The sequence below is a fragment of the Oncorhynchus nerka genome, linkage group LG10 (genome assembly GCF_034236695.1).
Source record: "Oncorhynchus nerka isolate Pitt River linkage group LG10, Oner_Uvic_2.0, whole genome shotgun sequence".
Lineage (NCBI taxonomy): Eukaryota > Metazoa > Chordata > Actinopteri > Salmoniformes > Salmonidae > Oncorhynchus > Oncorhynchus nerka.
In genome coordinates this window covers 71016703-71043827 of record NC_088405.1, presented here as the reverse complement: position 1 = coordinate 71043827, position 27125 = coordinate 71016703, and the positions used below count along the sequence as shown (strand labels likewise).

Here is a 27125-nt window from a genome sequence, read left to right as displayed (position 1 = left end):
CAAACATACAGTCAATAATACAGTAGAAACAAGTCTATATACGATGTGAGCAAATGAGGTGAGATAAGGGAGGTAAAGGCAAAAAAAAGGGCCATGGTGGCAAAGTAAATACAATATAGCAAGTAAAACACTAGAATGGTAAATTTGCAGTGGAAGAATGTGCAAAGTAGAAATAAAAATAATGGGATGCAAATGAACAAAATAAATAAATAAATAAAATAAATACAGTAGGGAAAGAGGTAGTTGTTTGGGCTAAATTATAGGTGGGCTATGTACAGGTGCAGTAATCTGTGAGCTGCTCTGACAGTTGGTGCTTAAAGCTAGTGAGGGAGATAAGTGTTTCCAGTTTTAGAGATTTTTGTAGTTCGTTCCAGTCATTGGCAGAAGAGAACTGGAAGGCAAAAGAAAGAATTGGTTTTGGGGGTGACCAGAGAGATATACCTGCTGGAGCGTGTGCTACAGGTGGATGATGCTATGGTGACCAGCGAGCTGAGATAAGAGGGGACTTTACCTAGCAGGGTCTTGTAGATGACATGGAGCCAGTGGGTTTGGCGACGAGTATGAAGCGAGGGCCAGCCAACGAGAGCGTACAGGTCGCAATGTTGGGTAATATATTGGGCTTTGGTGACAAAACGGATTGCACTGTGATAGCCTGCATCCAATTTGCTGAGTAGGGTAATGGAGGCCACTTTGTAAATGACATCGCCGAAGTCGAGGATTGGTAGGATGGTCAGCTTTACAAGGGTATGTTTGGCAGTATGAGTGAAGGATGCTTTGTTGCGAAATAGGAAGCCAATTCTAGATTTAACTTTGGATTGGAGATGTTTGATGTGGGTCTGGAAGGAGAGTTTACAGTCTAACCAGACACCTACGTATTTGTAGTTGTCCACGTATTCTAAGTCAGAGCCGTCCAGAGTAGTGATGTTGGACAGGCGGGCAGGTGCAGGCAGCGATCGGGTGAAGAGCATGCATTTAGTTTTACTTGTATTTAAGAGCAATTGGATGCCACGGAAGGAGAGTTGTATGGCATTGAAGCTTGCCTGGAGGGTTGTTAACACAGTGTCCAAAGAAGGGCCAGAAGTATACAGAATGGTGTCGTCTGCGTAGAGGTGGATCAGAGACTCACCAGCAGCAAGAGCGACATCATTGATGTATACAGAGAAGAGAGTCGGTCCAAGAATTGAACCCTGTGGCACCCCCATAGAGACTGCCAGAGGTCCGGACAGCAGACCCTCCGATTTGACACACTGAACTCTATCAGAGAAGTAGTTGGTGAACCAGGCGAGGCAATCATCTGAGAAACCAAGGCTGTCGAGTCTGCCGATGAGGATGTGGTGATTGACAGAGTCGAAAGCCCTGGCCAGATCAATGAATACGGCTGCACAGTAATGTTTCTTATCGATGGCGTTTAGGACCTTGAGTGTGGCTGAGGTGCACCCATGACCAGCTCTGAAACCAGATTGCATAGCAGAGAAGGTATGGTGAGATTCGAAATGGTCGGTAATCTGTTTGTTGACTTGGCTTTCGAAGACCTTAGAAAGGCAGGGTAGGATAGATATAGGTCTGTAGCAGTTTGGGTCAAGAGTGTGTCCCCCTTTGAAGAGGGGGATGACTGCAGCTGCTTTCCAATCTTTGGCAATCTCAGACGACACGAAAGAGAGGTTGAACAGGCTAGTAATAGGGGTGGCAACAATTTCGGCAGATAATTTTAGAAAGCAAGGGTCCAGATTGTCTAGCCCGGCTGATTTGTAGGAGTCCAGATTTTGCAGCTCTTTCAGAACATCAGCTGACTGGATTTGGGAGAAGGAGAAATGGGGAAGGCTTGGGCGAGTTGCTGTGGGGGGTGCAGTGCTGTTGACCGGGGTAGGAGTAGCCAGGTGGAATGCATGGCCAGCCGTAGAAAAATGCTTATTGAAATTCTCAATTATAGTGGATTTATCAGTGGTGACAGTGTTTCCTATCTTCAGTGCAGTGGGCAGCTGGGAGGAGGTGTTCTTATTCTCCATGGACTTTACAGTGTCCCAGAACTTTTTTGAGTTAGTGTTGCAGGAAGCAAATTTCTGCTTGAAAAAGCTAGCCTTTGCTTTTCTAACTGCCTGTGTATAATGGTTTCTAGCTTCCCTGAACAGCTGCATATCACGGGGGCTGTTCGATGCTAATGCAGAATGCCATAGGATGTTTTTGTGTTGGTTAAGGGCAGTCAGGTCTGGGGAGAACCAAGGGCTATATCTGTTCCTGGTTATACATTTCTTGAATGGGGCATGCTTATTTAAGATGGTTAGGAAGGCATTTAAAAAAAATAACCAGGCATCCTCTACTGACGGGATGAGATCAATATCCTTCCAGGATACCCCAGCCAGGTCGATTAGAAAGGCCTGCTCGCTGAAGTGTTTCAGGGAGCGTTTGACAGTGATGAGTGGAGGTCATTTGACCGCTGACCCATTACGGATGCAGGCAATGAGGCCGTGATCGCTGAGATCTTGGTTGAAGACAGCAGAGGTGTATTTAGATGGCAAGTTGGTTAGGGTGATATCTATGAGGGTGCCCGTGTTTAAGGCTTTGGGGAGGTACCTGGTAGGTTCATTGATAATTTGTGTGAGATTGAGGGCATCAAGTTTAGATTGTAGGATGGCTGGGGTGTTAAGCATGTTCCAGTTTAGGTCGCCTAGCAGCACGAGCTCTGAAGATAGATGGGGGGCAATCAGTTCACATATGGTGTCCAGAGCACAGCTGGGGGCAGAGGGTGGTCTATAGCAGGCAGCAACGGTGAGAGACTTGTTTTTAGAGAGGTGGATTTTTAAAAGTAGAAGTTCAAATTGTTTGGGTACAGACCTGGATAGTAGGACAGAACTCTGCAGGCTATCTTTGCAGTAGATTGAAACACCGCCCCCTTTGGCAGTTCTATCTTGTCTGAAAATGTTGTAGTTTGGGATGAACATTTCAGAATTTTTGGTGGTCTTCCTAAGCCAGGATTCAGACACAGCTAGAACATCTGGGTTGGCAGAGTGTGCTAAAGCAGTGAATAAAACAAACTTAGGGAGGAGGCTTCTAATGTTAACATGCATGAAACCAGGGCTATTACGGTTACAGAAGTCATCAAAAGAGAGCGCCTGGGGAATAGGAGTGGAGCTAGGCACTGCAGGGTCTGGATTCACCTCTACATCGCCAGAGGAACAGAGGAGGAGTAGGATAAGGGTACGGCTAAAAGCAATAAGAATTGGTCGTCTAGAATGTCTGGAACAGAGAGTAAAAGGAGGTTTCTGGGGGCGATAAAATAGCTTCAAGGTATAATGTACAGACAAAGGTATGGTAGGATGTTTTTATTTTTATTTTTTATTTCACCTTTATTTAACCAGGTAGGCTAGTTGAGAACAAGTTCTCATTTGCAACTGCGACCTGGCCAAGATAAAGCATAGCAGTGTGAACAGACAACACAGAGTTACACATGGAGTAAACAATTAACAAGTCAATAACACAGTAGAAAAAAAGGGGGGAGTCTATATACAATGTGTGCAAAAGGCATGAGGAGGTAGGCAAATAATTACAATTTTGCAGATTAACACTGGAGTGATAAATGATCAGATGGTCATGTACAGGTAGAGATATTGGTGTGCAAAAGAGCAGAAAAGTAAATAAATAAAAACAGTATGGGGATGAGGTAGGTGAAAATGGGTGGGCTATTTACCAATAGACTATGTACAGCTGCAGCGATCGGTTAGCTGCACAGATAGCTGATGTTTGAAGTTGGTGAGGGAGATAAAAGTCTCCAACTTCAGCGATTTTTGCAATTCGTTCCAGTCACAGGCAGCAGAGTACTGGAACGAAAGGCGGCCAAATGAGGTGTTGGCTTTAGGGATGATCAGTGAGATACACCTGCTGGAGTGCGTGCTACGGATGGGTGTTGCCATCGTGACCAGTGAACTGAGATAAGGCGGAGCTTTACCTAGCATGGACTTGTAGATGACCTGGAGCCAGTGGGTCTGGCGACGAATATGTAGCGAGGGCCAGCCGACTAGAGCATACAAGTCGCAGTGGTGGGTGGTATAAGGTGCTTTAGTGACAAAACGGATGGCACTGTGATAGACTGCATCCAGTTTGCTGAGTAGAGTGTTGGAAGCCATTTTGTAGATGACATCGCCGAAGTCGAGGATCGGTAGGATAGTCAGTTTTACTAGGGTAAGCTTGGCGGCGTGAGTGAAGGAGGCTTTGTTGCGGAATAGAAAGCCGACTCTTGATTTGATTTTCGATTGGAGATGTTTGATATGAGTCTGGAAGGAGAGTTTGCAGTCTAGCCAGACACCTAGGTACTTATAGATGTCCACATATTCAAGGTCGGAACCATCCAGGGTGGTGATGCTAGTCGGGCATGCGGGTGCAGGCAGCGATCGGTTGAAAAGCATGCATTTGGTTTTACTAGCGTTTAAGAGCAGTTGGAGGCCACGGAAGGAGTGTTGTATGGCATTGAAGCTCGTTTGGAGGTTAGATAGCACAGTGTCCAATGACGGGCCGAAAGTATATAGAATGGTGTCGTCTGCGTAGAGGTGGATCAGGGAATCGCCCGCAGCAAGAGCAACATCATTGATATATACAGAGAAAAGAGTCGGCCTGAGAATTGAACCCTGTGGCACCCCCATAGAGACTGCCAGAGGACCGGACAGCATGCCCTCCGATTTGACACACTGAACTCTGTCTGCAAAGTAATTGGTGAACCAGGCAAGGCAGTCATCCGAAAAACCGAGGCTACTGAGTCTGCCGATAAGGATATGGTGATTGACAGAGTCGAAAGCCTTGGCAAGGTCGATGAAGACGGCTGCACAGTACTGTCTTTTATCGATGGCTGTTATGATATCGTTTAGTACCTTGAGTGTGGCTGAGGTGCACCCGTGACCGGCTCGGAAACCAGATTGCGCAGCGGAGAAGGTACAGTGGGATTCGAGATGGTCAGTGACCTGTTTGTTGACTTGGCTTTCGAGGACCTTAGATAGGCAGGGCAGGATGGATATAGGTCTGTAACAGTTTGGGTCCAGGGTGTCTCCCCCTTTGAAGAGGGGGATGACTGCGGCAGCTTTCCAATCCTTGGGGATCTCAGACGATATGAAAGAGAGGTTGAACAGGCTGGTAATAGGGGTTGCGACAATGGCGGCGGATAGTTTCAGAAATAGAGGGTCCAGATTGTCAAGCCCAGCTGATTTGTACGGGTCCAGGTTTTGCAGCTCTTTCAGAACATCTGCTATCTGGATTTGGGTAAAGGAGAACCTGGAGAGGCTTGGGCGAGGAGCTGCGGGGGGGGCGGAGCTGTTGGCCGAGGTTGGAGTAGCCAGGCAGAAGACATGGCCAGCCGTTGAGAAATGCTTATTGAAGTTTTCGATAATCATGGATTTATCGGTGGTGACCGTGTTACCTAGCCTCAGTGCAGTGGGCAGCTGGGAGGAGGTGCTCTTGTTCTCCATGGACTTCACAGTGTCTCAGAAGTTTTTGGAGTTGGAGCTACAGGATGCAAACTTCTGCCTGAAGAAGCTGGCCTTAGCTTTCCTGACTGACTGCGTGTATTGGTTCCTGACTTCCCTGAACAGTTGCATATCACGGGGACTATTCGATGCTATTGCAGTCCGCCACAGGATGTTTTTGTGCTGGTCGAGGGCAGTCAGGTCTGGAGTGAACCAAGGGCTGTATCTGTTCTTAGTTCTGCATTTTTTGAACGGAGCATGCTTATCTAAAATGGTGAGGAAGTTACTTTTAAAGAAAGACCAGGCATCCTCAACTGACGGGATGAGGTCAATGTCCTTCCAGGATACCCGGGCCAGGTCGATTATAAAGGCCTGCTCACAGAAGTGTTTTAGGGAGCGTTTGACAGTGATGAGGGGTGGTCGTTTGACTGCGGCTCCGTAGCGGATACAGGCAATGAGGCAGTGATCGCTGAGATCCTGGTTGAAGACAGCGGAGGTGTATTTGGAGGGCCAGTTGGTCAGGATGACGTCTATGAGGGTGCCCTTGTTTACAGAGTTAGGGTTGTACCTGGTGGGTTCCTTGATGATTTGTGTGAGATTGAGGGCATCTAGCTTAGATTGTAGGACTGCCGGGGTGTTAAGCATATCCCAGTTTAGGTCACCTAACAGAACAAACTCTGAAGCTAGATGGGGGGCGATCAATTCACAAATGGTGTCCAGGGCACAGCTGGGAGCTGAGGGGGGTCGGTAGCAGGCGGCAACAGTGAGAGATTTATTTCTGGAGAGAGTCATTTTCAAAATTAGTAGTTCGAACTGTTTGGGTATGGACCTGGAAAGTATGACATTACTTTGCAGGCTATCTCTGCAGTAGAATACAGTGGAGATAAACCTAGGTATTGAGTGATGATGAGAGCGATATTGTCTCTAGAAACATCATTGAAACCAGGAGATGTCATCGCATGTGTGGGTGGTGGAACTAATAGGTTGGATAAGGTATAGTGAGCAGGACTAGAGGCTCTACAGTGAAATAAGCCAATAAACACTAACCAGAACAGCAATGGACAAGGCATATTGACATTAAGGAGAGGCATGCTTAGTCGAGTGATCAAAAGGGTCCAGTGAGTAGTGAGGTTGGTTGGGGTCACGGCGATTTAGACATTAATATGGTCGAATCCGGAAACTATCATTTCGAAAACAAAACTTTTATTATTTCAGTGAAATACGGAACCGTTCAGTATTTTATCTAACGGGTGGCATCCATAAGTCTAAATATTGCTGTTACATTGCACAAATGTCATAATTATGTAAAATTCTGGCAAATTAGTTCGCTATGAGCCAGGCGGCCCAAACTGTTGCATATACCCTGACTCTGCGTGCAATGAACGCAAGAGAAGTGACACAATTTCACCTGGTTAATAATGCCTGCTAACCTGGATTTCCTTTAGCTAAATATGCAGGTTTAAAATATATACTTCTGTGTATTGATTTTAAGAAAAGCATGGATGTTGGAGCAACGACAGTCCTTTTCCTCCCTATATTAAATACCACTAACACTTGCCCTAATGTCCCCTCTGCCTCAGGAAGATTCAACATACAGTTGAAGTCGGAAGTTTACATACACCTTAGCCAAATACATTTAAACTCAGTTTTTCACAATTCCTGACATTTAATCCTAGTAAAAATGCCCTGTCTTTGTCAGTTAGGATCACCAGTTTATTTTAAGAATGTGAAATGTCAGAATAATAGTAGAGAGAAGGATTTCTTTCAGCTTTTATTTCTTTCACCACATTCCCAGTGGGTCAGAAGATTACATACACTCAATTAGTATTTGGTAGCATTGCCTTTAAATTGTTTAACTTGGGTCAAACGTTTTGGGTAACCATCCACAAGCTTCCCACAATAAGTTGGGTGAATTTTGGCCCATTCCTCCTGACAGAGTTGGTGTAATTGAGTCAGGTTTGTAGGCCTCCTTGCTCGAACACGCTTTTTCAGTTCTGCCCACAAATTTTCTATAGGATTGAGGTCAGGGATTTGTGATGGCCACTCCAATACCTTGACTTTGTTGTCCTTAAGCCATTTTGCCACAACTTTGGAAGTATGCTTGGGGTCGTTGTCCATTTGGGAGATGTTGCTTCAATATATCAATATATTGTCTATTTGTGAAGTGCACCAGTCCCTCCTGCAGCAAAGCACCCCCACAACATAATATTGCCACTCCCGTGCTTCACGGTTGGGATGGTGTTCTTCGGCTTGCAAGCCTCCCCCTTTTCCTCCAAACATAACAAAGGGCATTTATGGCCAAACAGTTCTATTTCTGTTTCATCAGACCAGAGGACATTTCTCCAAAAAGTATGATATTTGTCCCCATGTGCAGTTACAAACCAGTCTGTCTTTTTTATGGCGGTTTTGGAGCAGTGGCTTCTTCCTTGCTTAGCAGCCTTTCAGGTTATGTCGATATAGGACTCGTTTTACTGTGGATATAGATACTTTTGTACCTGTTTCCTCCAGCATCTTCACAAGGTCCTTTGCTGTTGTTCAGGGATTGATTTGCACTTTTCGCACCAAAGTACATTCATCTCTAGAAGACAGAACGCGTCTCCTTCCTGAGCGGTATGACAGCTGCGTGGTCCTATGGTGTTATACTTGCGTGTTATTGCTTGTACAGATGAACATGGTACCTTCAGGCATTTGGAAATTGCTCCCAAGGATGAACCAGACTTGTGGAGGTCTACAATTTTTTTTCTGAGGTCTTGGCTGATTTCTTTTGATTTTCCCATTATGTCAAGCAAAGAGGCATTGGGTTTGAAGGTAGGCCTTGAAATACATCCACAGCTACACCTCCAATTGACTCAAATGATGTCAATTAGCCCATCAGAAGCTTCTAAAGCCATGACATTATTTTCTGGAATTTTCCAAGCTGTTTAAAGGCACAGTCAACTTAGTGTATGTAAACTTCTGACCCACTGGAATTGTGATACAGTGAATTCTAAGTGAAATAATCTGTCTGTAAACAATTGTTGGAAAAATTACTTGTGTCATGCACAAAGTAGATGTCCTAACCGACTTGCCAAAACTATAATTTGTTAACAAGAAATTTGTGGAGTGGTTGAAAAATGAGTTTTAATGACTCCAACCTAAGTGTATGTAAACTTCCGACTTCAACTGTAAATGTAAAGCCCTCCCATAGAGACCCACTCACTGTGATTGACAGCTGAGGTGCCCCTGGGGTCAACCTGTTAAATACACACAATCAGAGTTCCAATCTCAAAATTCCTCCCCATCCATAAGGATATGAACTCGCTGAGCCAGTGCTAGTCAGCCACACAGTTAGAACTCCACCTATATGACCCATCTTCTGACCCATCTGTCACCAATGGGAGTGTCGTGTCGTGACTATCATTAATGTGTTTGACTGTTATTTTATAAAATAATTACATACCACGTTCAATCATTACGTGATTAAATTCATCATATAACAATGAATTAAATAGTAATCTGGGGCACCACAGGAAAAGTTATTTAACGAGTTACTATCTCCCGACTAAACTCTAAAGATATAAATATCTCTTACATCAGTCACAGTCAATTCATTCATTCTTTTTTACCTTATCAGTCTCATTCTGAATATCGCAAAACTCTTGGATATCTGCACAAACCCTAGAATAAATGATGAATCAGCGATATACAAATTGGCTTAATCATTTATTCACTAACTGACTAAATAATCACACAGAATTACATAAACACACAAACAGGATAGTTTACACATTGATTACTACACAATGCAATGAAAAGTCCCTAGTGGACTAAACCGATATGATGGCCTGAACACAAATTGGTGGATTCAAAAGAGAGGGAAAGGTAAAGCCAAAGGAATTCCATTATCGTACACACAGCTGATAACTATGCTCATGGAAATGCGAATACTTTGCACATGAACGGCCGCTCATTCGAAAAAATTAAAGTGTGCATATTTACATCTGTATGTCTTTGCTGTCTCTCTGTTGACAACACTCGACCCATCTACGAGGAGTAATTAGACAGAAAGTCTCTGGTTATGTAAGTTTCTGGTTGTCCAACAGAGGTCACCATGTCCTTTGTAGCTGTAGCTTCTCTGTCTCGGAGTGTCTGTTAGACCGAATCTTCCAGAGGAAGTGTTCGTTAGAATGGATCTTTCAGAGTACCACCCGGTGGTTCTCTGTCGAGTTTACTAGACAAAAGTACTTAAACAGCTGCAGACTGAATGTTCCTGTGTAGTCTTCTTCTTCTCGAGAGAGTTTCATAGTTTCTAACCATTTCGTACCTTTCAGCTCACTCTGTCGGTCACATTGGTCTAATATAGAGCTTGAACCATTTTACACAACCGTAGCAACCCGGCAATGTACTGGCCTCTAGAGATTTAAATTCCTACCATTTGAACGTACAGCCACACTCCACGTTTTTCTGGTCTCGTAGATTCTAGCCATTCGTGACGTCCGGTTCAACACCGTCCGCCTGCTTGGTGTAATATGTTAATATGTTAATGCACTCTGGCAAAAGTGTCATCCCATGACACCAACATAACGTCTCTGCTCACGTGGTTGTGGTCACTGACTGGTTAAGATGTTATATGGAAAACTATTCTCTCATTTGGAAGGCTAACATCACATTATGTCTTCTCACAAATAGTTTCATATTTAATCATATAAGTTCCACAACATTTAAATGTGAATCTGATAACTGGGATGTATACATTTGTAGAGGTACAGTTATTTAGTTATGCCGTCCTTCATGATATCACAAAACAATAACTGTTGGACATTGTTATTCTTTAAATACCCATGGACTATTCCCAATGGGGCGGCAGGGTAGCCTAGTGGTTAGAGCGTTGGACTAGTAACCGGAAGGTTGCAAGTTCAAATCCCCGAGCTGACAAGGTACAAATCTGTCGCTCTGCCCCTGAACAGGCAGTTAACCCACTGTTCCTAGCCCTCATTGAAAATAAGAATTTGTTCTTAACTGACTTGCCTGGTTAAATAAAGGTAAAAAAAATGTTTGGATTATAGAAATATTGTTTCATTATCCAGCCTTTTGATGTTGGAGTTTAGACGCCAGGAATTTCCTTGTAACAAAATGTTTCTTTCCTCTCCATCCTGCAGAGCCATAAAGCAGAGTTTCTACAAGGTATTTAGGACCATCATAAAACGGCCAACTTCACCCCTCTCCCCCTCTGTGGGAGAGAGAGGGCGCTGTGGAGCGGGCCCACTGTAACCTGATACTTCGGATCAGGAGAGTCATGACAGGAGGTGCATGTATTTGGGCTGAGCCACCCGACCTCGTTTTGGGAAAAACAACCTGGCACACTATTGCTTTGTGTGTGGACATTAGAGCAGCTTTCAACATACTCTAATCTTTATTAAAGCAAGATGTGGCGTCTGTATTGGATTATTTTGTCTCTGCCGGCCGCTTCGGGTGGTGTTTAGGAAACGTTGACTCACCTTCCTAGAAGGGAAGAGCTTTGTCATGACAAACAGCCCTGATTGGACACCATGACCCTCCGAGAGCCAATCAGATTAGTTGTTTGTGCTGGGGGCGAGCATCGGCTTGATCATCGATGACATGGTTCTGAAATGAGTTGCGGGGGGTTAAATCTATTTGACTGCTGACGGCCTATTGGTATGTCTTCCTCTCTTCTTCTCCTCTGATACCATTGATCTCTCGCTCCATCTCTCCATCACTCTCCCTCCATCTACAGCACTATTAGCAGAGAGGAGACTGAGAGACTCACACTAATAGGCTATCTGCTGGGTTTTCCACAGTGTTTCAGCTCTCTATCTACCCTCTCTATTAGTTTCTAATTTCCTGTCTCTACCCCATCTTCATCATATCCCTTTCTCTGTTTCTATTTCTTGCTCACATTCTCTGCCCCCCCCCCCCCCCTGGAGTCTTGTTTTCTTGTTTTTAGTCCTCCTCTCTGATATTGAAGTGTAATTAGTCTATAGTGAGGGACTCTCAGTCCCAGCCCGCTCATTCCCTCTTTCCCACCCTGGGAGACAATAGAGGAGGGCCCCAGCACCCTCGCTCTCACTCCCTCACCCCCGCTCCCCTGCATTCTCTCACCCCCGCTCCCCTGCATTTTCTCACACCCTCACCCCCGCTCCCCTGCATTCTCTCACACCCTCACTCCAGCTCCCATGCATTCTCTCACACCCTCACTCCAGCTCCCATGCGTTCTCTCACTCCCTCACTCCAGCTCCCATGCGTTCTCTCACTCCCTCACTCCAGCTCCCATGCGTTCTCTCACTCCCTCACTCCAGCTCCCATGCGTTCTCTCATTCCCTCACTCCAGCTCCCATGCTTTCTCTCACTCCCTCACTCCAGGTCCCATGCATTCTCTCACTCCATCACTCCAGCTTCCATGCGTTCTCTCAATCCCTCACTCCAGCTCCCATGCGTTCTCTCACTCCAGCTCCCATGCGTTCTCTCATTCCCTCACTCCAGCTCCCATGCGTTCTCTCACTCCCTCACTCCAGCTCCCATGCGTTCTCTCACTCCAGCTCCCATGCGTTCTCTCACTCCAGCTCCCATGCGTTCTCTCATTCCTTCACTCCAGCTCCCATGCTTTCTCTCACTCCCTCACTCCAGCTCCCATGCGTTCTCTCACTCCCTCACTCCAGCTCCCATGCGTTCTCTCATTCCCTCACTCCAGCTCCCATGCGTTCTCTCACTCCCTCACTCCAGCTCCCATGCGTGCTCTCACTCCAGCTCCCATGCATTCTCTCACTCCAGCTCCCATGCGTCTCTCACTCCCCCACTCCAGCTCCCATGAATCCACTCACGTACTTTGACCCCCCTCTCCCTTTCCTTCCTCTACATCTACTTAGCCTTCTCTCTTCACCATCCACATACCCCCTCACCCCCACCCCTCTCTCATTTGGACACCCTTCTGAACCCCTCCCTCCTATTCACCCCTCCCCCACATGTCGCTCTCTCCATCTCTCTCCCCCTCAGCAGTAGCTCCATGCCTGCTGTATGCCATGCAGTCTCTCTCTCTCTCTCTCTCTCTCTCTCCTGTCTCTACCCCATCTTCATCATATCCCTTTCTCTGTTTCTATTTCTTGCTCACATTCTCTGCCCCCCCCCCCCTGGAGTCTTGTTTTCTTGTTTTTAGTCCTCCTCTCTGATATTGAAGTGTAATTAGTCTATAGTGAGGGACTCTCAGTCCCAGCCCGCTCATTCCCTCTTTCCCACCCTGGGAGACAATAGAGGAGGGCCCCAGCACCCTCGCTCTCACTCCCTCACCCCGCTCCCCTGCATTCTCTCACCCCCGCTCCCCTGCATTTTCTCACACCCTCACCCCGCTCCCCTGCATTCTCTCACACCCTGACTCCAGCTCCCATGCATTCTCTCACACCCTCACTCCAGCTCCCATGCGTTCTCTCACTCCCTCACTCCAGCTCCCATGCGTTCTCTCACTCCCTCACTCCAGCTCCCATGCGTTCTCTCACTCCCTCACTCCAACTCCCATGCATTCTCTCACTCCAGCTCCCATGCGTTCTCTCATTCCCTCACTCCAGCTCCCATGCTTTCTCTCACTCCCTCACTCCAGGTCCCATGCGTTCTCTCATTCCCTCACTCCAGCTCCCATGCGTTCTCTCACTCCCTCACTCCAGCTCCCATGCGTTCTCTCACTCCCTCACTCCAGCTCCCATGCGTTCTCTCACTCCAGCTCCCATGCGTTCTCTCATTCCCTCACTCCAGCTCCCATGCTTTCTCTCACTCCAGCTCCCATGCGTTCTCTCACTCCCTCACTCCAGCTCCCATGCGTTCTCTCATTACATTTACATTTACATTTAAGTCATTTCCCTCACTCCAGCTCCCATGCGTTCTCTCACTCCCTCACTCCAGCTCCCATGAATCCACTCACGTACTTTGACCCCCCCTCTCCCCTTTCCTCTACATCTACTTAGCCTTCTCTCTTCACCATCCACATACCCCCTCACCCCCACCCCCCTCTCTCATTTGGACACCCTTCTGAACCCCTCCCTCCTATTCACCCCTCCCCCACATGTCGCTCTCTCCATCTCTCTCCCCCTCAGCAGTAGCTCCATGCCTGCTGTATGCCATGCAGTCTCTCTCTCTCTCTCTCTCTCTCTCTCTCTCTCTCTCTCTCTCTCTCTCTCTCTCTCTCTCTCTCTATCTCTCTCTCCAGGCCCAGTGACATAGGCTCCACAGAGCAGAGCTGTTTCTAGGTCATGCCAGTCTTTTATGAATAATAAAAGGAGTCTGCTTTAAAGGGAATTATTTATAGTTGTACACGTGAACTAGCTCACACATTCTCTCTCTCGGTTTCTCTACCTCCAATTTCTGTCTCTTTCTCTCTCTCTCTCTATCCTTCTCTTTCACCCCTATCTTTCTCTTTCTTCCTCCCCTCTCTCTCTCTCTCTCTCTCTCTCTCTCTCTCTCTCTCTCATTATCTCTCTTATTTTCTCTCTCTCTCCATTGTCACCCTGCATCCCAGTCTTTTCTCAGCTCATTGGCCCTGGTGTGTCCCAGACAGACTGTAGATGAGCTACTGGGTGTGGTGGGCTGGGGTGGGGAGAGGAGAGGGGGATGAGGAGGGTTAGGCCAGCCAGAGAAAGGCCTGCTCTGCTATAGCTGCCTTCTGGGGACGGAAATTGATACAAAGTAAGGAGACTGAAGGGTGGCTTGAATACAACAGGCTTTAAGTGATCCTTAAACAGTACTTGTATGGCTCCAATAATGTAAGAGGGAAAAGTGTAGGGGGAGGAAGTTAAATCTCAGTAAGATAAAAATAATGGTGTTCCAAAAAAGGTCCAGTCGCCAGGACCATAAATACATATTCCATCTCGACACCGTTGCCCTAGAGCACACAAAAAACTATACACGCCTCAGCCTAAACATCAGCGCCACAGGTAACTTCCACAAAGCTTTGAACGAGCTAAGAGACAAGGCAAGAAGGGCCTTCTAGGCAATCAAAAGGAACAGAAAATTCGACATACCAATTAGCATCTGGCTAAAAATACTTGAATCAGTTATAGAATCCATTGCCCTTTATGGTTGTGAGGTCAGGGGTCCGCTCACCAACCAAGATTTCACAAAATGGAACAAACACCAAATTGAGACTCTGCATGCAGAATTCTGCAAAAATATCCTTTGCGTACAACGTAGAACACCAAATAATGCATGCAGGGCAGAATTAGGCCGATACCCACTAATTATCAAAATACAGAAAAGAGATGTTCAATTCTACAACCACCTAAAAGGAAGCGATTCCCAAACCTTCCATAACAAAGCCATCACCTACAGAGAGATGAACCTGGAGAAGAGTCCCCTAAGCAAGCTGGTCCTGGGCCTCTGTTCACAAACACACCCCACAGAGCCCCAGGACAGCAGCATAATTAGACCCAACCAAATCATGAGAAAAGAAAAAGATAATTACTTGACACATTGGAAAGAATGAACAAAAAAACAGAGCAAACTCGAATGCTATTTGGCCCTAAACAGAGAGTATACAGTGGCAGAATACCTGACCACTGTGACTGACCCAAACTTAAGGAAAGCTTTGACTATGTACAGACTCAGTGAGCACAGCCTTGTAGGCAGACCTGAGAAAGGCCGTTGTAGGCAGACATGGCTCTCAAGAGAAGACAGGCTATGTGCTCACTGCCCACAAAATGAGGTGGAAACTGAGCTGCACTTCCTAACCTCCTGCCAAATGTATGACCATATTAGAGACACATATTTCCCTCAGATTACACAAATCCACAAAGAATTCGAAAACAAACCCAATTTTGATAAACTCCCATATCTACTGGGTGAAATTCCACAGTGTGCCATCACAGCAGCAAAATTTGTGACCTGTTGCCACAAGAAAGGGGCAACCAGAAGAACAAACACCATTGTAAATACAACTCATATTTATTTTTATTTATTTTCCCTTTTGTACTTAAAATATTTGCAAATCATTACAACACTGTATATAGACATACAGTATATCACAAAAGTGAGTACACCCCTCACATTTTTGAAAATATTTGAGTATATCTTTTCATGTGACAACACTGAAGAAATGACACTTTGCTACAATGTAAAGTAGTGAGTGTACAGCTTGTATAACCGTGTAAATTTGCTGTCCCCTCAAAATAACTCAACTCACAGCCATTAATGTCTAAACCGCTGGCAACAAAAGTGAGTACACCCCTAAGTGAAAATGTCCAAATTGGGCCCAAAGTGTCAATATTTTGTGTGGCCACCATCATTTTCCAGCACTGCCTTAACCCTCTTGGGCATGGAGTTCACCAGAGCTTCACAGGTTGCCACTGGAGTCCTTTTCCACTCCTCTATGACAACATTACGGAGCTGGTGGATGTTAGAGACCTTGCACTCCTCCCCCTTCTGTTTGAGGATGCCCCACAAATACTCAATAGGGTTTAGGTCTGGAGACATGCTTGGCCAGTCCATCACCTTTACCATCAGCTTCTTTAGCAAGGCAGTGGTCGTCTTGGAGGTGTGTTTGGGGTCATTATCATGTTGGAATACTGCCCTGCGCCCCAGTCTCCGAAGGGAGGGGATCATGCTCTGCTTCAGTATGTCACAGTACATGTTGGCATTCATGGTTCCCTCAATGAACTGTAGCTCCCCAGTGCCGGCAGCACTCATGCAGCCCCAGACCATGACACTCCCACCACCATGCTTGACTGTAGGCAAGACACACTTGTCTTTGTACTCCTCACCTGGTTGCCGCCACACACGCTTGACACCATCTGAACCAAATAAGTTTATCTTGGTCTCATCAGACCACAGGACATGGTTCCAGTAATCAATGTCCTTAGTCTGCTTGTCTTCAGCAAACTGTTTGCGGGCTTTCTTGTGCATCATCTTTAGAAGAGGCTCCTTCTGGGACGACAGCCATGCAGACCAATTTGATGCAGTGTACGGCGTATGGTCTGAGCACTGACAGACTGACCCCCCCCACCCCTTCAACCTCTGCAGCAATGCTGGCAGCACTCATATGTCTATTTCCCAAAGACAACCTCTGGATATGACGCTGAGCACGTGCACTCAACTTCTTTGGTCGACCATGGCGAGGCCTGTTCTGAGTGGAACCTGTCCAGTTAAACCGCTGTATGGTCTTGGCCACCGTGCTGCAGCTCAGTTTCAGGGTCTTGGCAATCTTCTTATAGCCCAGGCCATCTTTATGTAGAGCAACGGTTTTTTCAGATCCTCAGAGAGTTCTTTGCCATGAGGTGCCATGTTGAACTTCCAGTGACCAGTCAGTATAAGGGAGTGTGAGAGCGATGACACCAAATTTAACACACCTGCTCCCCATTCACACCTGAGACCTTGTAACACTGACAAGTCACATGACACCGGGGAGGGAAAATGGCTAATTGGGCCCAATTTGGACATTTTCACTTAGGGGTGTACTCACTTTTGTGGCCAGCGGTTTAGACATTAATGGCTGTGTGTTGAGTTATTTTGAGGGGACAGCAAATTTACACTGTTATACAAGCTGTACACTCACTACTTTACATTGTAGCAAAGTGTCATTTCTTCAGTGTTGTCACATGAAAAGATATACTCAAATATTTTCAAAAATGTGAGGGGTGTACTCACTTTTGTGATATACTGTAATATGAAATTTGAAAAGTTTTTATTCTTTTGGAACTTCTGTGATTGTAATGTTTACTGTTAATTTTTTATTTTTTATTTCACTTTTGTTTATTATTTATTTCAATCACTTTGGCAATGTTACCATATGTTTCCCATGACAATAAAGCCCTTACATTGAAATTGAATTGAGAAAGAGAGAGAGAAAGAGAGAGAGAGAACCCTGCGGAGACGAGGAGAGAAAGGACAGCTGGTCTGAGAGACAGGACCATTAAGGCCTTGCAGACCTATACACTTGGAGACCGAGGGAGAGAGGGAAGGAGGGAGAGAGGGAAGGAGGGAGAGAGGGAAGGAGGGAGTGAGAGGGAAGGAGGGAGTGAGAGGGAAGGAGGGAGTGAGGGAAGGAGGGAGTGAGAGGGAAGGAGGGAGTGAGGGAAGGAGGGAGTGAGAGGGAAGGAGGAAGGAGGGAGTGAGAGGGAAGGAGGGAGGGAGGGAAGGAGGGAGAGAGAGGGAAGAAGGGAGTGAGAGGGAAGGAGGGAGGGAGGGAGTGAGAGGGAAGGAGGGAGGGAGTGAGAGGGAAGGAGGGAGTGAGGGAAGGAGGGAGGGAGTGAGAGGGAAGGAGGGAGGGAGTGAGAGGGAAGGAGGGAAGGAGGGAGTGAGAGGGAAGGAGGGAATGAGAGGGAAGGAGGGAGTGAGAGGAAAGGAGATTGGAGACAAAGGGATGAGGGGATGAAGAGAAACAGAGAGGGATTAGCCAGTCCTTCTGATAGAAGCCTCATGGCTGGTTGAACAGACACTACAGTACATTATAGAGGAAGGTCAACCAGATTCATCTGGAAATGTAGGATGTCTGTTCCTGTCTTGCTGGCATACAGTAATCCCACTCTCCTTCATTCACCCCTTGCCTGTGTGTGTACGTGTGTGTATTATTACTAGAGTGCTGGTATGCGATGGTCCCGCTATAATCCAGGCGGAAGAGAGACTGTATTCCCACAGTCATTAATTAAACATGTTTATAATCTGTTTATTGTCTCACATGTGCGTGCACACATATCTACCTACACACACACACATCTCTATATCTCTCTCTGTCTCTCTCTCTGTCTCTCTCTCTCTGTGTGTAGAATTCTGGGTAATAGAGTCTCACTGCATTGCTCTATTCAGATAATAATTATATGTCTCTATCTCCTCTCATTGTCTTCAGAATGGGAACAATAATACCGGCAGTTTAGCCTGAGTACCTTTCTATCTAATGCCGTAAAACCAGCAGAATTCATTGAAATTAGATTTTTTTCTAAAGCTAGTTAATCGCTCCAGGCATTACCTTCTTACACAGCTAAGTGAATAGATGATGCCATTCTCTCTCCTATCCACCTCTCAGGACTAACAGCACCCGTGAACTGGTGTGTAGAGTATTGGCCTTGAGTGGAGCGTGTTCCAACCCGTACCCTCTTCCTCCCCTTGTTCATATAGTTACCACTGTATGAATGTAAAATAGAATCATACTGGAGAAAGTTCTGGTGAAAGACAGTATGGCTGTTATGCTTGGATGCTGTGTTGTTCTGGAGTCTAAAAGTCTGACGGTCTCTCTCTCTCTCTGTGTGTTTCTCTCATGCAGGGCCTTGTTCTCATATGAGGGCAACAGCAATGATTTGACTCTGGCATCATCAGGAGGTAAGCAAACTCCACCATGAGATCTGAAGATGATTGATTGTTGTTCTGGTTTATCTGTTTCCACTGTACTCTCTGTGCCTCTTGCATTGATAACATGTATTGAGATGAGGGTAAAGAGCCTGCAACGGACTAATAATGACTGTTTGTCTGGAGGGGAAATGTGTCAGTAGAGGGCATACTCACTAGCTTTGAGGCCTCCATTGAAGGTGACAGCCAGCCATTGTTGTCGGTGTTAACAATCACATGAAAAGGAAATCATGTTTTGTTGAGATGCTAACTATTCCATTAGGAAGGCATAATCATTATTACATTTTTGTACATTTGACATTTTAGTCATTAAGTCATTTACAGGAGCGATTAGGGTTTTTTACCTAGTCGGCTCGAGGATTTAAACCAGTGATCTATCGGTTGCTGGTCCAACCCTCTAAACGGCTACGCAAAGTTGATTATTATGCCTGTTAATAACAGTGATCCATATCTCATAGCAGTGCATGCTGCTCCTCACACTGCTCTGTTAATCATGTCTGGCAGACCAGCTTGGCCTGGTCTTGTGAGATCCACTATTAGTGGAGGGTTGGAACCTGGGAAAGCTCTGGGACCAGTGAGACCTGACTCTGATTGGACAGATGGGGTTGGGAGTGTGTTTGTGAGTGTGTGATGGCATTGGTGTCAGCTCTGTTCACTTGCGTTGGAGCAGTCAGGTGTGAGTGTGGGCGTCTGTCTCAGGGCTCATCATGACCCTGTTTAGGACGCAAGTCTGTGTTTATGTGTCTGCACTCTAGTCCCCATCCTACTTGACCCAACCACAGTCAGCGGTCTCTCCATCTCAATACATTTACCATCGAAGAGATTTTAATGTTTCAACAGCTCATTGTTACAGTTGACAACAGCTCATTGTTACAGTTGACAACAGCTCATTGTTACAGTTGACAACAGCTCATTGGAAGTTGCCTATTTTCAATGCTACCAGACTGCAGCTCTCCTCAGTGTAAGTCATGAAGGAAATGCATCAGCCCACCAACCAGTCAGAACTATCAATATCAAGCTATTGAATGATTATATTGGATGGTAGCGGTAAGGATCATATAGGGCAGAGAGCTGCTTATGGGGCGGCAGGGTAGCCTAGTGGTTAGTGCGTTGGGCTAGTAACCGGAAGGTTGCAAATTCAAATCCCCGAGCTTAAAAGGTACAAATCTGTCGTTCTGCCCCTGAACAGGCAGTTAACCTAGGCGGTCATTGAAAATAAGAATTTGTTCGTAACTGCCTTGCCTAGTTAAATAAAGGTAAACTAAAAATAAATAAAAGTTGTGAAGTGAAATAGAAAGTGAACTATCATACAACCTGGCTGGTTCCACCAGGCTAGTTTGTACCTGGGACAGAATACCGTAGGAGCATTGAACTGTGAGTCGCTGAAGAGCACTGGGCCACATCATGTGGAGGAGGACATAGACTGTGTCAGTGTGGAACGGTCAGATCAGCCTTGAGATGGTAGTGATGTGTTTTTCTGTAAACACTACCTCTCATTCTTCTCCTCCTATTCCACCCTCCTCTCCCTCTCCTCGTCTTCCTCCTACTCTCCTTACCCCTCCTCTCCCTCTCCTCGTCTTCCTCCTACTCTCCTTACCCCTCCTCTCCCTCTCCTCGTCTTCCTCCTACTCTCCCTCTCCTCGTCTTCCTCCTACTCTCCTTACCCCTCCTCTCTCTCCCCCTCTTCTCCTCCTCCCCTTCTCCTCTAGCTGGAGGTCTACCAGAGATCACAGTGACCTTCGATAATGGCCGGGTCATGTACGGCTTCTGCAGCCTGAAGGAGCCCGCGGCCGCACTGCCGCGCTACGTCCTCATCAACTGGGTGAGACTGTGTGTGTGTGTGTGTGTGTGTGTGTGTGTGTGTGTGTGTGTGTGTGTGTGTGTGTGTGTGTGTGTGTGTGTGTGTGTGCGCGCGTCTGTGCATAGGTGTGCATGTGTGTGTTAGTACAGTATATGTATGTCTATAAATGTGTCTGTTAGTACAGTTAATGTAGGTCTACAAATGTGTGTGTACAGTACATGTGTAACAACATCTGTATGCCTCTATAGGTAAACTGTATGTGTGTGTCCATTCAGCCCTCCCTCCCTCCTGTCAGTGTGTCCATTCAGCCCTCCCCCTCCCCCCTATCAGTGTGTGTCCATTCAGCCCTCCGTCTCTCCTGTCAGTGTGTGTCCACTCAGCCCTCCCTCCCTCCTGTCAGTGTGTGTCCACTCAGCCCTCCCTCCCTCATGTCAGTGTGTGTCCACTCAGCCCTCCCTCCCTCATGTCAGTGTGTGTCCACTCAGCCCTCCGTCTCTCCTGTCAGTTTGTGTCCACTCAGCCCTCCATCTCTCCTGTCAGTGTGTGTCCACTCAGCCCTCCGTCTCTCCTGTCAGTGTGTGTCCACTCAGCCCTCCGTCTCTCCTGTCAGTGTGTGTCCACTCAGCCCTCCCTCCCTCCTGTCAGTGTGTGTCCACTCAGCCCTCCCTCCCTCCTGTCAGTGTGTGTCCACTCAGCCCTCCCTACCTCCTGTCAGTGTGTGTCCACTCAGCCCTCCGTCTCTCCTGTCAGTGTGTGTCCACTCAGCCCTCCGTCTCTCCTGTCAGTGTGTGTCCACTCAGCCCTCCCTTCCTCATGTCAGTGTGTGTCCACTCAGCCCTCCGTCTCTCCTGTCAGTGTGTGTCCACTCAGCCCTCCCTCCCTCCTGTCAGTGTGTGTCCACTCAGCCCTCCGTCTCTCCTGTCAGTGTGTGTCCACTCAGCCCTCCCTCCCTCCTGTCAGTGTGTGTCCACTCAGCCCTCCATCTCTCCTGTCAGTGTGTGTCCACTCAGCCCTCCGTCTCTCCTGTCAGTGTGTGTCCACTCAGCCCTCCCTCCCTCCTGTCAGTGTGTGTCCACTCAGCCCTCCGTCTCTCCTGTCAGTGTGTGTCCACTCAGCCCTCCCTCCCTCCTGTCAGTGTGTGTCCACTCAGCCCTCCCTCCCTCGTGTCAGTGTGTGTCCACTCAGCCCTCCGTCTCTCCTGTCAGTGTGTGTCCACTCAGCCCTCCATCTCTCCTGTCAGTGTGTGTCCACTCAGCCCTCCCTCCCTCCTGTCAGTGTGTGTCCACTCAGCCCTCCGTCTCTCCTGTCAGTGTGTGTCCACTCAGCCCTCCCTCCCTCCTGTCAGTGTGTGTCCACTCAGCCCTCCGTCTCTCCTGTCAGTGTGTGTCCACTCAGCCCTCCATCTCTCCTGTCAGTGTGTGTCCACTCAGCCCTCCCTCCCTCCTGTCAGTGTGTGTCCACTCAGCCCTCCGTCTCTCCTGTCAGTGTGTGTCCACTCAGCCCTCCGTCTCCCTCAGTGTGTGTCCACTCAGCCCTCCCTCCCTCCTGTCAGTGTGTGTCCACTCAGCCCTCCCTCCCTCCTGTCAGTGTGTGTCCACTCAGCCCTCCGTCTCTCCTGTCAGTGTGTGTCCACTCAGCCCTCCGTCTCTCCTGTCAGTGTGTGTCCACTCAGCCCTCCCTCCCTCCTGTCAGTTTGTGTCCACTCAACCCTCCCTCCCTCCTGTCAGTGTGTGTCCACTCAGCCCTCCGTCTCTCCTGTCAGTTTGTGTCCACTCAGCCCTCCATCTCTCCTGTCAGTGTGTGTCCACTCAGCCCTCCGTCTCTCCTGTCAGTTTGTGTCCACTCAGCCCTCCCTCCCTCCTGTCAGTGTGTGTCCACTCAGCCCTCCGTCTCTCCTGTCAGTTTGTGTCCACTCAGCCCTCCCTCCCTCCTGTCAGTTTGTGTCCACTCAGCCCTCCCTCCCTCCTGTCAGTGTGTGTCCACTCAGCCCTCCGTCTCTCCTGTCAGTTTGTGTCCACTCAGCCCTCCGTCTCTCCTGTCAGTGTGTGTCCACTCAGCCCCCTCCCTCCTGTCAGTTTGTGTCCACTCAGCCCTCCCTCCTCCTGTCAGTGTGTGTCCATCTCTCAGCCCCCTCCCTCCCTCCTGTCAGTTTGTGTCCACTCAGCCCTCCCTCCCTCCTGTCAGTGTGTGTCCACTCAGCCCTCCGTCTCTCCTGTCAGTGTGTGTCCACTCAGCCCTCCCTTCCTCATGTCAGTGTGTTTCCACTCAGCCCTCCGTCTCTCCTGTCAGTGTGTGTCCACTCCTCCATCCCTCCTGTCAGTGTGTGTCCACTCAGCCCTCCCTTCCTCATGTCAGTGTGTGTCCACTCAGCCCTCCCTCTCCTCCTGTCAGTGTGTGTCCACTCAGCCCTCCCTCCCTCCTGTCAGTGTGTGTCCACTCAGCCCTCCCTCTCTCCTGTCAGTGTGTGTCCACTCAGCCCTCCCTCCCTCCCTGTCAGTGTGTGTCCACCCTCCCTCCCTCCTGTCAGTGTGTGTCCACTCAGCCCTCCGTCTCCCTGTCAGTGTGTGTCCACTCAGCCCTCCCTCCCTCCTGTCAGTCTCAGCCCTCCTGTCAGTGTGTGTCCACTCAGCCCTCCCTTCCTCATGTCAGTGTGTGTCCACCCTCAGCCCTCCGTCCCTCCCTCCTGTCAGTGTGTGTCCACTCAGCCCTCCCCTCTCTCCTGTCAGTGTGTGTCCACTCAGCCCTCCCTCCCTCCTGTCAGTGTGTGTCCACTCAGCCCTCCCTCCCTCCTGTCAGTGTGTGTCCACTCAGCCCTCCGTCTCTCCTGTCAGTGTGTGTCCACTCAGCCCTCCGTCTCTCCTGTCAGTGTGTGTCCACTCAGCCCTCCGTCTCTCCTGTCAGTGTGTGTCCACTCAGCCCTCCGTCTCTCCTGTCAGTGTGTGTCCACTCAGCCCTCCGTCCCTCCTGTCAGTGTGTGTCCACTCAGCCCTCCTCTCTCCTGTCAGTGTGTGTCCACTCAGCCCTCCCTCCCTCCCTCCTGTCAGTGTGTGTCCACTCAGCCCTCCATCTCTCCTGTCAGTGTGTGTCCACTCAGCCCTCCATCTCTCCTGTCAGTGTGTGTCCACTCAGCCCTCCCTCCCTCCTGTCAGTGTGTGTCCACTCAGCCCTCCCTCCCTCCTGTCAGTGTGTGTCCACTCAGCCCTCCCTCCCTCCTGTCAGTGTGTGTCCACTCAGCCCTCCCTCCCTCCTGTCAGTGTGTGTCCACTCAGCCCTCCGTCTGTGTGTCTCCTGTCAGTGTGTGTCCACTCAGCCCTCCAGTCTCAGCCCTCCTCTCTCCTGTCAGTGTGTGTCCACTCAGCCCTCCCTCCCTCCTGTCAGTGTGTGTCCACTCAGCCCTCCGTCTCTCCTGTCAGTGTGTGTCCACTCAGCCCTCCATCCCTCCTGTCAGTGTGTGTCCACTCAGCCCTCCGTCTCTCCTGTCAGTGTGTGTCCACTCAGCCCTCAGTCTCTCCTGTCAGTGTGTGTCCACTCAGCCCTCCGTCCCTCCTGTCAGTGTGTGTCCACTCAGCCCTCCGTCTCCCTGTCAGTGTGTGTCCACTCAGCCCTCCGTCTCTCCTGTCAGTGTGTGTCCACTCAGCCCTCCCTCCCTCCTGTCAGTGTGTGTCCACTCAGCCCTCCCTCCCTCCTGTCAGTGTGTGTCCACTCAGCCCTCCCTCTCTCCTGTCAGTGTGTGTCCACTCAGCCCTCCCTCCTCCTGTCAGTGTGTGTCCACTCAGCCCTCCCTCCCTCCTGTCAGTGTGTGTCCACTCAGCCCTCCGTCTCTCCTGTCAGTTTGTGTCCTCAGCCCTCCCTCTCCTCCTGTCAGTTTGTGTCCACTCAGCCCTCCCTCCCTCCTGTCAGTGTGTGTCCACTCAGCCCCTCCGTCTCTCCTGTCAGTTTGTGTCCACTCAGCCCTCCGTCCTCCTGTCAGTGTGTGTCCACTCAGCCCTCCCTCCCTCCTGTCAGTGTGTGTCCACTCAGCCCTCCAGTGTGTGTCCACTCAGCCCTCCCTCCTTCCTGTCAGTTTGTGTCCACTCAGCCCTCCCTCCCTCCTGTCAGTGTGTGTGTCCACTCAGCCCTCCCTCCCTCCTGTCAGTGTGTGTCCACTCAGCCCTCCGTCCCTCCTGTCAGTGTGTGTCCACTCAGCCCTCCATCTCTCCTGTCAGTGTGTGTCCACTCAGCCCTCCGTCTCTCCTGTCAGTGTGTCCACTCAGCCCTCCGTCTCTCCTGTCAGTGTGTCCACTCAGCCCTCCCTCCCTCCTGTCAGTGTGTGTCCACTCAGCCCTCCCTCCCTCCTGTCAGTGTGTGTCCACTCAGCCCTCCGTCTCTCCTGTCAGTGTGTGTCCACTCAGCCCTCAGTGTGTGTCCACCTCCCCCTCCTGTCAGTGTGTGTCCACTCAGCCCTCCGTCTCTCCTGTCAGTGTGTGTCCTCAGCCCTCAGCCCTCCATCTCTCCTGTCAGTGTGTGTCCACTCAGCCCTCCGTCTCTCCTGTCAGTTTGTGTCCACTCAGCCCTCCCTCCCTCCTGTCAGTGTGTGTCCACTCAGCCCTCCGTCTCTCCTGTCAGTTTGTGTCCACTCAGCCCTCCCTCCCTCCTGTCAGTTTGTGTCCACTCAGCCCTCCCTCCCTCCTGTCAGTGTGTGTCCACTCAGCCCTCCGTCTCTCCTGTCAGTTTGTGTCCACTCAGCCCTCCGTCTCTCCTGTCAGTGTGTGTCCACTCAGCCCTCCCTCCTTCCTGTCAGTTTGTGTCCACTCAGCCCTCCCTCCCTCCTGTCAGTGTGTGTCCACTCAGCCCTCCATCTCTCCTGTCAGTTTGTGTCCACTCAGCCCTCCCTCCCTCCTGTCAGTTTGTGTCCACTCAGCCCTCCCTCCCTCCTGTCAGTGTGTGTCCACTCAGCCCTCCGTCTCTCCTGTCAGTGTGTGTCCACTCAGCCCTCCCTTCCTCATGTCAGTGTGTTTCCACTCAGCCCTCCGTCTCTCCTGTCAGTGTGTGTCCACTCAGCCCTCCATCCCTCCTGTCAGTGTGTGTCCACTCAGCCCTCCCTTCCTCATGTCAGTGTGTGTCCACTCAGCCCTCCCTTCCTCCTGTCAGTGTGTGTCCACTCAGCCCTCCCTCCCTCCTGTCAGTGTGTGTCCACTCAGCCCTCCCTCTCTCCTGTCAGTGTGTGTCCACTCAGCCCTCCCTCCCTCCTGTCAGTGTGTGTCCACTCAGCCCTCCCTCCCTCCTGTCAGTGTGTGTCCACTCAGCCCTCCGTCTCTCCTGTCAGTGTGTGTCCACTCAGCCCTCCCTCCCTCCTGTCAGTGTGTGTCCACTCAGCCCTCCGTCTCTCCTGTCAGTGTGTGTCCACTCAGCCCTCCCTTCCTCATGTCAGTGTGTGTCCACTCAGCCCTCCCTTCCTCATGTCAGTGTGTGTCCACTCAGCCCTCCCTCCCTCCTGTCAGTGTGTGTCCACTCAGCCCTCCCTCTCTCCTGTCAGTGTGTGTCCACTCAGCCCTCCCTCCCTCCTGTCAGTGTGTGTCCACTCAGCCCTCCCTCCCTCCTGTCAGTGTGTGTCCACTCAGCCCTCCGTCTCTCCTGTCAGTGTGTGTCCACTCAGCCCTCCCTCCCTCCTGTCAGTTTGTGTTCACTTAGCCCTCCCTCCCTCCTGTCAGTGTGTGTCCACTCAGCCCTCCGTCTCTCCTGTCAGTTTGTGTCCACTCAGCCCTCCCTCCCTCCTGTCAGTGTGTGTCCACTCAGCCCTCTGTCTCTCCTGTCAGTGTGTGTCCACTCAGCCCTCCATCTCTCCTGTCAGTGTGTGTCCACTCAGCCCTCCATCTCTCCTGTCAGTGTGTGTCCACTCAGCCCTCCGTCTCTCCTGTCAGTGTGTGTCCATTCAGCCCAGTGAAACTCAGGCAGTCTGAGACAGTCTACTGGGCTTACTGTGTCTATATTTGTGACAGGCCCAGACATCCCCTCTGGCGACTGGTCTCTGTCACAGTTTAGGATGGCTCTAGAGTGAGATTTGGGGTCTCTTGTCCATTATTACAAACCTCCATTTTGGATGTATTGTAATTATCAGGCACTGCAGTCACCCATCAACTCCCCTCTCAAAAAGAAAACAGAAAATATAAGTTTCCTGTGGTCCTCATTATAAGTTCTAATGTGATTCAATACAAAAGTTCTCCAGAGATGTGTTATTAACTAGGAGGTGAATGGCCCTGGAATTGGTGTACCAGTTCAGTAGCCATGTGTTTTTATGGTTGATTACTATTCCACTATTCCTTTAATGTATTCAGTGGCCATTGTATTGTTTTGAATAGGTCATGGTCATGTAATGCTACCAGGAATGTTCCTGTTGAGACACAATGGTTCATTCACTCATAATTACTACTGTTAAACTGGACACAAAGACAACATTTTGAATAGAATACAAAGAGCAAATCCAGTCCTTTCAATGTGGTTACTTTGATTGATGATGATGATGATGTCGACGGCGATGATGACACTACTACTGTATTCTTGAAGTCGGAAACACACAGTAGCTC

The 27125-nt window shown here is 49.0% G+C and overlaps 1 protein-coding gene across 3 annotated transcripts in view; it reads left to right on the top strand.

Moving 5' to 3' along the window:
• Positions 1–27125, top strand: part of LOC115135942 (drebrin-like) — a 119935-nt gene that overhangs the window by 71799 nt on the left and 21011 nt on the right. For all 3 annotated transcript variants that reach the window (XM_065023714.1, XM_065023713.1, XM_065023715.1), the window contains exons 2-3: positions 18679–18734; positions 20471–20583. In XM_065023714.1, the coding sequence (XP_064879786.1) occupies positions 18679–18734; positions 20471–20583 (169 nt within the window). The remainder of the gene's footprint in view (positions 1–18678; positions 18735–20470; positions 20584–27125) is intronic.